Source organism: Rhizoctonia solani, chromosome 12 (genome assembly GCF_016906535.1).
Source record: "Rhizoctonia solani chromosome 12, complete sequence".
In the NCBI taxonomy this organism is placed as follows: Eukaryota; Fungi; Basidiomycota; class Agaricomycetes; order Cantharellales; family Ceratobasidiaceae; genus Rhizoctonia; species Rhizoctonia solani.
Genome location: NC_057381.1, coordinates 74910 through 87549, shown reverse-complemented (window position 1 = coordinate 87549; position 12640 = coordinate 74910). Strand labels below are relative to the sequence as shown.

Here is a 12640-nt window from a genome sequence, read left to right as displayed (position 1 = left end):
GGTGAGCGAAATGAATTGATTCTGCGACACGCATTTGCCCACAGCCCATTCCAATCAGTAAAGAGCCTGCCAGAAATACGAATAACTTGTGTACCATGGGCACGTAATTCCCTCCCGCAAGATGGTAGTAATTCTACAGTCAATCCCCGCACGTTAGCTCAAATAAGTCGTGATTGAAAGAAGTCATAACGCACAACCATACGCGTAACTAAGCTACTATGAAGGACGTTATTCAAACTGATGCCTGAAAATGGATTTGCAAGTTTCGAGATTTGGCTTTTGACCAAGTGTGTGATCTGATAAACCATATCGAGCATGGCACCTTTGTCGAACAGCTTCATGAGAAACACGTGAGCCTTGGCAGCAGGAAACACTTTTACGGCCTTACCACGCCTCGAGATATAGACGCCTGGATAAATAGGACTTCTATCAGGTCAATTCACATATGATCAATTCACATACGATAGCCTCTTTGATCTTGTGCGTTACGTTACACATGATTTCTGTAGCAAGTCTGGTGGCAAGGTTTGCTGTACGAGTTGTCGTGATTGTTATAGAGTGCTAATCGGTGAATTAGGTATCTTTAAACACGGTTGAAGCAGACAAGCCGGAGACCTTACCTTTATAGCGTGCCACTTATTCATCACGTTAGGCCCAGTTTCAGAACATAGCAAGAGCTTTAATCCTTGTAGGACTTACCGCCCAAGTCTTTTTGAATGATTGTATCGCAACATCTCATCAATAATATATATTGTTGAAACTGGGGATGCTCACAACCTGTTCCCGTATGGCACGCTAAGCATAACCGCCCTCTGCATATCATATCTACTCACTGGTTTATTCTGTCCAATTGCAAGATATTAACATGCGTTAGCATATCATGTCGTACTCCCCTTCCCACACAAACATATGAAATGGCTCATTTTGCAAGATCTTAGAGGCGTAGTTAGATTATAATCAGCAGCGGCAGAGTATCTGCTCGTACTTGTCATATAAATTGATCTCCCAACTTCCAGCAAAGCGCAATTTCGGTTATAAGAACTGGAGCTCAAGATACTTACCGGCTGGCAGAGTGATGAGAAAAATCAGCGAATACTTAGCTATAGGCTAATTTACTACCTTGAATCCTGTGATCAATTCCGACCCATGTTTTATTATATGGGGGATAGTATAGGATTTGTGACCCTCCTTTCGCAATGGTCCCTTTGGCTCTCGAGGCTCGCTAGCTTGGCAAGGCTTCTTCCAGGGAGATATGCAGGCGGCTATGCCGGCTATGCGGCTGAATATCTGAGATGTTACGACCGATTTAGTAGACAGGTATGTCAGCGTGTGCCACTCGGAGACGGCATAGTATGGCACAGATAGCACGTACACCCATCTTGATGTTAATTGCTCAAGCTGCTGCAACACTGACTGAGTGGGAGAAAGAGGGTGATGTAAAAGTAACATTGGTCCGAGAAGTTTTATGGTAAATGAATTACCAATTATCGGCTGTTACGGTCCATGAATAGCGGTAGTAAGTATGACACTTGGGAATCCGGTCCTCACGGCGCGCCTATACTTGCCATGTGGCGAGCACGACCCAGGCTGTCTAAGCGCCAGAACGCACGCATACGAACCATAAAGAAAAAGCGGTTGTACCCGATGAAAAGAGGCTACAGCACCCACTATAGATTGCCTCAATGGCTTCTGTCTAGCGTGCTGAAATACTCGTGTTGCGCAATGTTATCTGAAGATACTCAGAATAGACGCCTGATGAGGGCATTAAATAAAGGTGATAATCACATGTCTGTGCCGCGTGGTAATGTGAGTTTATCTACCCCTGAGCGACCTACGTCTTTCTTTTGCCTATCATGAGCTACACCCCGCAAGGACGGCTTAGAAGTTGATTTCTCTATATATCTTTTGCGGTGCAAGACATTGCGCGCGCCTTGCCTGATTTTTGATATCATCTTTTCGAGCATGCTGGTATCAGTTGGGTGCACACTTCTATAGGGAGAAACGTTTTGCTCTTTTAATTTGGCGGTGCATTCACGTTTCGGTCTAAAGGTGCATCATAGATATACTCTCCCACTTCAGTTGGTATGGGTGCAAATATCGGAGCACCGTTGCCTTGAAAATATCATCTACGTGCAATAAGCTTCATCATTCGTTCACACTTGGCGTGATAATCCAGATCCCTACTAGGTCTTTGGCATCTTAGCCCAGCGAAATTTGTTAAAATTCTGGCGCTCCGGATACCAGTCGGGGGAGCGTCTTCATCGATTCTGAGCGTCCATGCTCCCATTGATTCCGGCGCTCCTGAGTGCTCATACTAGTTCCAGAAGATCCGGAATATTTCCGGACGGTACTCAATATCGAAAGGCCTCTTGAGATCTCAGCATGTTTGCTGATGAGAGCCGAAAAGACTTGTGATCCGAAGGAAAGTCTATCTATTAACCGCATTCATTCTGGGGCTTTTCAATAATACGAGGGCGTCTATCTCGTAGCATCTGTGCACTGGATCAAGCGGATCTATCGTATGGTTGTTGTTGTGTACCTTGGTTAGCCACGGTGTACAATGCCAAATAACCTTTATTTAAACTATTCGTCCTATAGATTAGGTGTCCGCCAGTCGTTTAATAATGAAACCTTGTCTACTTTTGTACTAAACCGTACACATGCATAGCCTAACCCCATGTCTTAGTCTAGAAAACCGGTACTCTGGTGAGTTCAAAGTGTGCGTCGCCCTTCTAGAGAGGTCTGACAATTGATCTTGCCCACGCTTATTTACAGTTGCCCGCTTACTTTTGTTTCTTGATAGACGCCAACCCCTGTTGCCAAATATATCCAGCCGCAACGTCAAGCCTTGCACCATGGCAGTGAAAAGAGCTTGTCTCTGCCTACACGCGCCTGTTCCTCCAAATGTGATGACTTATTTATCCCTCTCAAGTCCTTACCTCCATTCGGTGTTTAACCTAACCCCGCAGTGACCCAAGATCCTGGTTTTGTGTATCACTCATACGGCTCATCTGACAAATCCCCCTGAGCGCATTGCTCTCACAAGCTGTATAGAGGCCACAAGCACAAGAAGCGACCCCCCTAACATTGTGAGCCTGGCGGCTATGGAAACTCTGCGCCAAAACTAGCAAAAAGTCCGATCCTAATTATTTACCAGCCTAAGTCGCGCATTGGTGAGTACAAAGGTGCAGAAATTCCGTAGCAAAGGACTGCAATTATAAATGCATGTAGATTCTATTGAATCAATTCACATCACTAAGTAAATGAAGGAAAAGCGAGCTTTTAGTCTGCACTATAATCAATCATCCAGTAACAATCCCCACCCAACACTTGGCCCACAATGCACTTAATTGTCTGTGCATTCACAACCTTGCCACTCCCGAGTTGGCCATCATTATTAGAGACAATCTTAAATGCCAAGAAAAGGAACCTACTTAAACATAGGGGAGTATCCCCCTTGAAACTTATCACATTGCAAGCTACCTAGTTAAAATAAACACCTAAAGTCCTGAGTTGGTGCCAAGGGGTACTTGAAACTCCAGGAGGGTGTATAGGTTAAGGGGTTATTTTGCTCAGGACTGATTGTTGACAAATGACATGATGAATTTAAGTACATACAGTAGTTAACTTGCTCATCCATCTTTGTTATCCAAGTCATGCTTGTCCACTTGGAAGCCTGTGCAGCAAATTGCTCCACTACAATCAATGATTAGCCATTTTCCTGCCTGCAATGTTGCCTATGCAAATGCTTGTCCATCAACCACAGTTAAAAGGAATTGATGTAAACAAGGTCAAACTAACCAGCACAAGTGGTTGCATGCTGGCTCAAGCCCAAACTTGGGGGGTAGCAAGTGTAATCATGGGTTATCAGCAGAGGAATAATAGGGCTCTATGGCTTAGTGGTCAAGCTGGTTCAATTCCAGCTAATTCTATTTTCCTCTGTTTATGACAATTCCTATATCTGGACAGAGTATATTAAAATATGCCAGTTGCACCATTTACTATTGGTAATAAGGGGTGCAAATGTCAAAATCACCTATATCATAACATATCCCCCTACCTTGGACATATGTGCATGTGTAAAGTATGTTATGGATAGGGAAAATAATCTGTTATAAAATATAATCAAAAAGGGAACCTAGTTGCCAAATCAAGCTAGAGAATATAAAAGGTATTATGCTAACCATAAAAGGTCATAATTTTAAAAGATATATCAAAGATGAGGTATTAGGTTAAGGAGAGTAGAGTGTACTTAAGTAATTAATTGGGTGTTAAGGAAAGGATGTAGTTAGTATCAGGGTGATCTCTCCTAAAGACTAGCAATAGGAGTAGTACTAGATAGCAGGGAACACACTGTACAAGAAAATAGTTAATAAGCTAAAATTAGTTCCTGGAACTCACTGTAGTTCACTTAACTTATGCTCTGGTGTGGTAGCTTGTACAATGGTGGGATATTCTGTCTATCTATATATGCATATTTGTGTGGTATCCAGCTCTTGATACAGTGAAAATGGGGAACCTGGGGCCACCCAAGGCTTCAACCATCCAGGTCACCCCTCTCCAGAGATGCAGAGCATATTGTGGTGGTTGCAAAGGGGGTGGTGCAGTCACCAAACATGGACTGTGAAGGTCACCCCAAAGCAGGTCCCAGGGACAAGGGGATGCTGTGTCTGTGCATGCTTGGAGTGTAGACAGTTGCCCTGGGAGTAAGAATCAATATGCTTAGCACTGTGTTGAATTGTATGTAGTGAAGGCATTTGATTTCCACCCACCTGTCTTCTTTACTAAATCTGTGCTCAAACTACTTCTAAGCAATTTAGCTATGCTGCCAATCCTGAATGCATGGACTGTGACTTGCAGGAAGCCTACTGTTATAGAATGGATAATTTAGACATATGTGCCCCTAATTGCCAATAGTGAATAGTGCAAACTAGAGTGATCATACTTGCTCTGTCCAAATATGTGCATGCACATTACTATATTTGGAAACTGGGAGTGCTACAAGACATTTATATTTTATTCCTTTGTTGCACTTGCATATACATCTAATCATGCAAACAGGTTACTATTATTTCTATGACTTATATTCTTTGTACCATACATTTATATGCAGGAACAGTGCTCACAGACCATATAACAAGTGCAAGTAAGCATGGAAGCACTGGCACTTAGTAATTGCAAATAAGTGCCAAAGGTTGACAGGGCATGCCAACACCAATATCTTGGCAGGAAATAGGCATATTGCTATGCAGACAAATGCAAATTGGTCAGAGGCTCTGGCAACTCACTTCTCAAAAAGGAATTGTCTGATTCTGAGCCATATTGATGGAGAAACTAACCATTTCAGTTTTCTAGCTCTTCCATGAGATCTTACCTTGACTGAAGGCTATTTTTAACATTCTCACTGATGTAATTTAGTCATATGTGCTCTAAAACATTCTATCAATAGCTCTGGGTCTATCTTACTAGGAATCATTAGGCTTAATTGGTCTTTGTGTATCAAATTGATCAGATTGTACCTATCATGTACTTCCTCATTTGCACATCATGTATACAGTTGTTTGTTCTCCCTCTGGGATATATAAGGCCCCTCACTGTGGTATGATAAGATCCTGAAAATCAGTACATCAGTAAAAGATTCCTTTTTTCAGTAGGATATGGCCTGAAAATTACAATGTTAGTATGCCTCCCTCAGCATGAATCAGACTATGGAAGAATTGATACCTAAAATCAGTATGTATTGATCTTGATTTTGACTCAATTCTCACTTAAACACATGCACTCATCAGCATTATAACCTTGTACAGTGCCTGAGAGACCTTTTGAATGCATCCCCATTTTCATCCCATTTTTACCTCTTTTGTGAACTTGAAGAGCTAATAGATCTTCTGCACTTAGTTAAGAGTGTCTTATTTTGCTTTCTCAGCCTCTTAAGCTCACTGAACTCAACCTGCAAGGTACCTTGGCGCATACAGCCTCTAGTAAGGTCCCAACCAGTACTGGGTAGCTAGGAAAGGCTCTAGGGCAACCCTGAACCTTTTGAGTAAGTCAGTTGGGAGTTTAGGGCCTTGAAAGTGACATATTCATCCTAATTGAATGCTGTTAAGAGTTGTGTAAGTACAGGAGTAAGAAAGAATTACTATATACAAAATGTATATGGGAATAGCCAATAACTGGTATTAAGTATCATAATATATGCGCACAATATGCACAATATATGCTAGGTTTATCAGGAATAACAACTCCTAACAAATAGTCTAGCAACTATCAAGTGCAGGTGGTTGGTTATGTATAGTACCTTAGACTAATGTTACTTAAGCCTAAGTGACTAAGGGTATGTATACTTAAGGTCTCTGGGATAGTACCTTAGGTAAAAGGTTTTACCTGACTAATGTACAGGATTGATAGGATTTGCCTAATAAGTATAGGACTTATAGATGCTTAAGTAAGACTTAAGACTTATGGGTTTTACCTAAAATATATCTAGGATTTATGAGATATTATAGATAAAGCTATCTACAATATAAGGGGTATGGTGTATTGAAACACTATCACTCAATCACAACAATCCTTACAGTATTGTTGCACTATACTCAATGTTGAACTCAACAACTGTGACAGTCAAGGGGCACAGGGTTGCAGTAAGTACACTAATAGGTTACCCTGTGTCTGTTGGGACTGGCCTATGGTTAGTGCGCCAAATAACCTCCTATGCTATTTACAGTGAGTCAATCACTAAAGTAAATGCGCAGATAAGCTGTTAAAGGCTTGTGTGTATATGTCAATATATAAGAGTGGATAAATGGATGCATTAGAAGCATCTTCACAGGGTGCTTTTATACCCTAAGAAGGTGCACAAACAAGTATATACATGATTGATACCAAGACAGGGTACAGGAGGTACATGTGGTAGCTGAAACACTTGAGGGAGCCAATACTTTGGTACATAGTAAATAATAACAGATCCTAATACTTGCCCCAAGGCAATGTTTGCCCCAAGGCAGTATTTACCTGTGTGGGCCCATAGATGTCCCAAGACTAAGTGTTTCATCCTTGGAGTAAACAGTCCCAAAGTTATGATACTGCTGCATTGGGTACTTACAGTAAATGGCGCATAACTCTGCCAAATGTTGTCCATTTTGGGAGTTTGAACCAGCGTTCTGGAGCGCACAAACAGGCGCACCTAGGCGCAAGCAGTTCGGCAGTGTGGGATGCCCGGGTGATGGAGAAAGGCGCATTTAGTGCGTCGGCGCTTAAGGGCTGATTAAGCGCTGGAGCACTTGCCTATGCAATGGGGGGACCCTGAATATTCCTGTGTGTAGCCATAAGATAGAATCTTGAATAATAAATACTACAAACAGGAGAGATATTACTTGTTACTGTTTATCTACTCAGCTGAATTTATATATTTTAAATGAGTGAGAAAACAGCATATATGCAAAAGATGTTGCATATTGAGGGGGTTTCTGAGGCTTAGTGGTTTTGCAAAGGTTGCAATTGGATAGAGGGACCTTAAAAACCTTAGTTTGCATCTTTATCTCACTTTATTTACTGTAGTATTACTGTAACTAATAAAATAAGTACAGATTATAAGAGAAATGTTATATCCATAACAGGTGTTATACCAACACCTTGGGATTGACCCCCACTTTTCCTTGGCTTACCACCCCAGAGCAACAGGCAAACTGAACAAGTAAACCCTTCAATTGAACATTTCCTCAGGGCTTATTCTGGCATTAACCAAAAGGATTGGACAAGATGGCTCCCCATGGCAGAATTTGCATACAACAATGTGGTCCATAGCAGCACAGGGAAAACACTGTTCAAAGAACTATATGGATGGGAACCTACCCTCATGGCTAGCAATGTGCCCACAGACATACCAGAAGCAGATGATCTGGCCAAGACCATGGAAGCCCAATGGAGAAGTGGAAGCAGTGCTACAACAGTCCAAATCCCAAACAACAGCCAGACAATCAGAAGCTGTCCCAATTGAATTTGAAGTGGGCAAGGAAGCATGGTTAGATGCAAAAAACATGAAGTTCAAAACCATGAGCCCCAAACTAATGGAACAATGTCTGTGTCATGCCCTAGAGGTGTGACCACCTTAAAATCCACTAAGTCAAGGAAAATGTGAATATATGCGCCCTTTTCCTGAAGATTTATGGATACATGTATTTTTATGTAAACTAGGTGAAGAGTGCTTGTTATGTAATCCAATCACATGACTAAAGGTCATGTGATCACGTCTTTCTTACCTTTGGCCATGTGACCTTATCTTTGTTATTGTGTTTGTTGATGTATATACTATTCCCCTCTCTTGTGAATATAAGTGTCACAACTCAGCTTGGACCTATGATACAAGGGGGCTTAAAGTCTGTGGCCCTATCACCAATGGACTATGAGACAGATAGAGGGGCAGCAAGGGCCCAGGGGATACAAAGTAGGGTAGAGGGCAACAAGGGCCTGGGTAATGACTTATAAGTAATGGCACTATGCTCAACAAGGGAGCAGGGCAGTGGGTATGTAAGAAAGTATGAATTGACAAAGAGGTCAAGTCTTGCTGTTCTAGTGGCAACTTGACCTGGTGTCCTAGACATCTGTAAGGACATCAAGGGTGTGGGCGCTTACAGCTGTGTGGAGTACAGATGTGAACTGCTTAAGGTGGTGGTGGTCTACCCTACAACGTCTAACTACTATACTACAGAGACCAAGGCCTTATGGGCATTGGCAAGCTAAGTAAGTATAGGGGAGTCATTGCTTAAGGCGTATCTGTAACTAAGTGATTGCTGCCTGTAAGGGCTTGTACAATGTGGAGTGCAACAGGAGGTAATTGACCTGGGTGTTACCATGGTTGGTTGGCCTCCTTATATATTCTATAGATCAACTAATTACAAATATGATATCCAATACCTAATCCAATAAGAGCCCCGCTCCACAGTTGGTCTTACTCATGCATATGTCTCACTGATGTGTCATGATGTTGTCATAGGTGGAGGTGGCTATGTGTGCTGATTAAGCCCAGATGGGGACATGGCTTGGCGCTTAGTGTGTGGTATAAGCGCCAAGGTCACATGATTGAAAATGTTGTCTGTTTGACTTTGTTTAAATTTGAGAAAATAGGAATTAATTCCCTTGGTATATGTGTGTCTACAACACCTGGTTTATATACATGGAGGAAGCCACATCAAAACAAATAGCAACAAAGTGTAACAAAGTGTGAGTCATTTTACAACTTCACATTGGATATCAAATATGTCACATGATCTTGATGACTAATTAATATATACCAAAAAGGAAACTACCTCAGAAAAAGGTAGAAAATAGTAGAAAATTATGTCATGCCAATGAAGGTCATGACAATAAGGAGGGTTCTGAGAGCCTTTAGCCTCAGAACTCACCCTCTTATCCCCTTCCACCACTACCTACCCTAAGACATACAATTAAGAGTATTGCCTGAGAGCATACCAGTCACTGTCAAAGGTCTTTAGCCCTGCTGTCTTTACAGCATAGTGCACTTTACTATATCAGGTCTTGTCCTACCCTCTCCTGGCATTGCCTTTGAGCTCTGTTAGGCCCTACTAGCTGATAAGTCCTATATTAGGCAATAGCTTGTTAGGTTATACCATCTGGTAGTTGTCAGCTCTGAAAATTTGTTCTTTTATTTTTTTGTTGTCTCCCAAATCAAGAGATATTGAATATACCAACCTAGACTCCTTTGTTACAGTTTCTAGTTCATGTATGCAAGCAAAGCTTACAGCCAACATACCTATACCCTTTGGCTTGGCAAAACTTTGCTTTGGGCAGTCCTTAGCTATGTGTCCAATCTTGTGGCATAATGTGCACTTTCCTGCTGCACAATATTCTGCAAATTTCTCTGGTGAGAGTCTGGGTACCTTCTCCTTCCTTGGAGATCTATTGGTACTGAAGTGCAGCTTATCTTGCCTAGATGCATTACTGTTTCTTTTGCCTTCCCTGGGCTTACAGTAATCAGGGTGCTTGCCCTTGTATGTGGGACAGTCTTGGCAATCATTTGATTGGTTCTCTTCCATTTGGCAATTTTTTTTGGTGGTTTCCAATCTAATTGCCAATTCTTCTAATTCCTCTGGCAAATTGTGTTCTGCCAAGTATCCATTCTTTGCCCATTCTATGTGTATGTAGCTGTGGGCTACTTCCCACATATGGACAGCAATTGATTTGTTGTTTATGTCCACTAGTGTTCTTTGTATTTTACATAATTTGCAGTAGAAGTCTCTAAACCCCTGGTCTGATTGTGTCATAGTGTTGAACTTACAGCAAATTCTTGTCCTACTGTCTGGTGGGAAGCAATAACCAAAGCCCTTGGAATACCAGGGTCAGCATGTATTGAGTGACATCAGGAGCTACATGTAGCATATAATAATTTGCAGCTTTATCTTTGAGGAAGCTTTTTATGTGCCTTACAGCTTTGTAGTCCTCAAATCCTGTATCCTCCTGCCATGTTTCCACTTTGTATACAAACTGTTTGAATGTATCAAAATTGTTCAATCCATTGTAGGTGGTGGGTAACTTTGTCTTAAACCTGCTGAGCTGTAGTTTCCTCAGCTTTTCCTTTTCCTTCCTTTCTTTGTTCTTCTTCTTCAGTTTCTTAATGTATTTAGCAAGTTTATGCAGACTCATATTATTGAAGTCATTGTTGCTGTCTGAGCAACTGCTTGATCTGCTTGAATCACTGGGGTTCCTGTTGGCTGCTACCAATTCTTTGACAGGATTAGTCATTTGATTGTGCAGGTATCCACCAGTAGGTAGTCTCCTATTCTTTGCTGTTACTGTGTTAGGGGCTGGTGTATGCATGTATTTGTGCTTGCCCTCCAGTTGGCTCATGGATAGTCCTAATGTGGCTTGCCCACAATTCTTGTTCTTGGGGGTTATGGGTTCTTTTCCTTTCTCTTTTGCTGGTCCTGTTGTTTCTGTGTTTGTATTTGCAAATAATATTTGTGTCTTGTGCCCTCCATTTCCCATTGGTTCCTCATAGCCCAGTACAGTGGCTAATTGCTCTCTGTCCTTTCCAATGGTGTCTATCAGTTTATAGTCTAGATGTGTTTGTTCCCTAGGGTCTACTTGTCTCCAAGGTAGGCTTCCTTCTTCCTTTTCCTTTCTTCCACCTGTGATCCTTATTGCTTGCTTTCCCTTGCTAGGGCCAGGTGGTGTTCTTATTATTAAGGGTACTGTATTGTCCCTTGTTACTATATTCCCAATCTGCCATTGGTTTTTCTGTCTAGCATTAGCTTCAGCATTTGGGCTAGTTATGCCTTGTCTACTCTGTTCTATTTTGACAGGTTTATTTACAGAGATTTGCTGAGGTGGGTTTATTGGCGCTGAAACAGGTCTTTTGATCTCTGCAGGAGGTGCTACAGTGCTGTTCAAAACTGTTCACAGGATTGGAACTTTTCTACTGTATCAGTTGTTACTCAATCAATTCTCACATGATAAATTTGAAAATCATCTGGCAAATCTGGTAGTGTCTTCTCTGTCTAACACAATTTATTTTATTCAGTTCAAATGAGATTTGATGAAGATACATTCAAAACAATGGAACAATCTCTGTGAACAGTTTTGAACAATGGACTACAGGATATACAAGTCAAGCAAATATCAATACTTGGTTGGGCCACCTTTGGCTTTGATCCAAGCTTGAATCCTCCTAGGCATACTCTCTATCAAATCCTGGCACTTCTGGGCACTGACTTTGTCCCAAATCTCCTGCACCCTCTCCCATAACTCCAACATCCCACTTGCAGGGGTTTCATAGCTATAAAGCTCCCTCTTGATTTGATCCCAAAGGTTTTCAATTGGATTGAGGTCTGGGGAGTTAGCAGGCCACTCAAAGACCTCTAAGCCATTCTCTTGGAACCAGTCTTGTAAAATATGGGCCTTGTGGGAGCTTTCACTGTCTTGCATAAACATGACCTTCTCCATGTCCAACCCATAGTACTCCAGAGTTTGCTTGAATTCATCTTCTAGGATCTCCACATAGAGTTCCTTGGTGAGAGACCCATCTATCTTGCAGATTAAACCAGGGCCTTCCCACCCCATGCATGCCCAAATCATGATATGACCTCCTCCATGCTTGTGGGTTTTGATGATCTGGTGGGGCTGAGGTGCCTGGCCAACCCTTTTATAGGCATAGCGGTGCCCATCTGACCCAAATCTGTTGATCTTGGTCTCATCTGACCATTGGACCCTCTTCCAGTCATCAATTGTCCAGTGCTGGTGTGCCATAGCAAATTCATAGTGTGCCTTGATATGTTCCTTTGTCATAGCTGGCTTTTTGGGCTTGACAAAAGGCACCACACCAGCTTTCTGCACTGCCCAATGCACAGTAAGGCTTGAGACAGGGACCCCATTTGTGCTAGAGAGCTCTTGAGCAACTAGGTGTGGGGTTGTGGGGGCAGGGCCAGTCAACAAGTGGGTGGCATGGCAAATATTGGTTGGGGAGAGTGTTATGGATATGACATTTCTTCTTTAATCTGTACTTACTTTATTAATTACACTAGTAATCTCACAGTAAATAAATGAGATAAAGATGCGAACTAAGGTTTTCAAGGTCCCTCTATCCAATAGTGACCTTTACAAAACTACAAACCTCAGGAATACCCTT

The 12640-nt window shown here is 42.0% G+C and overlaps 3 protein-coding genes across 3 annotated transcripts; 1 reads left to right on the top strand and 2 right to left on the bottom strand.

The window, feature by feature from the left end:
- Positions 1 to 7768: 7768 nt before the first annotated feature.
- Positions 7769 to 8102, top strand: RhiXN_11278 (Retrotransposable element Tf2 protein; the record flags this gene model as incomplete). Its single annotated transcript, XM_043331093.1, has 2 exons — positions 7769 to 7928; positions 7981 to 8102. 2 exons carry the CDS (start codon positions 7769 to 7771, stop codon positions 8100 to 8102), a joined length of 282 nt encoding a protein of 93 aa, XP_043184603.1.
- A 2206-nt stretch (positions 8103 to 10308) lies between these two features.
- RhiXN_11277 (Transposon Ty3-I Gag-Pol polyprotein) lies at positions 10309 to 10863 on the bottom strand (the record flags this gene model as incomplete). Its single annotated transcript, XM_043331092.1, has 1 exon — positions 10309 to 10863. The coding sequence occupies one exon, from the start codon at positions 10861 to 10863 to the stop codon at positions 10309 to 10311; it is 555 nt and encodes a 184-aa protein (XP_043184602.1).
- A 771-nt stretch (positions 10864 to 11634) lies between these two features.
- On the bottom strand, positions 11635 to 12300 carry RhiXN_11276 (DDE superfamily endonuclease; the record flags this gene model as incomplete). The annotated part of the gene is made up of 1 exon (XM_043331091.1): positions 11635 to 12300. One exon carries the CDS (start codon positions 12298 to 12300, stop codon positions 11635 to 11637), a length of 666 nt encoding a protein of 221 aa, XP_043184601.1.
- Between the last annotated feature and the right edge of the window lie 340 nt (positions 12301 to 12640).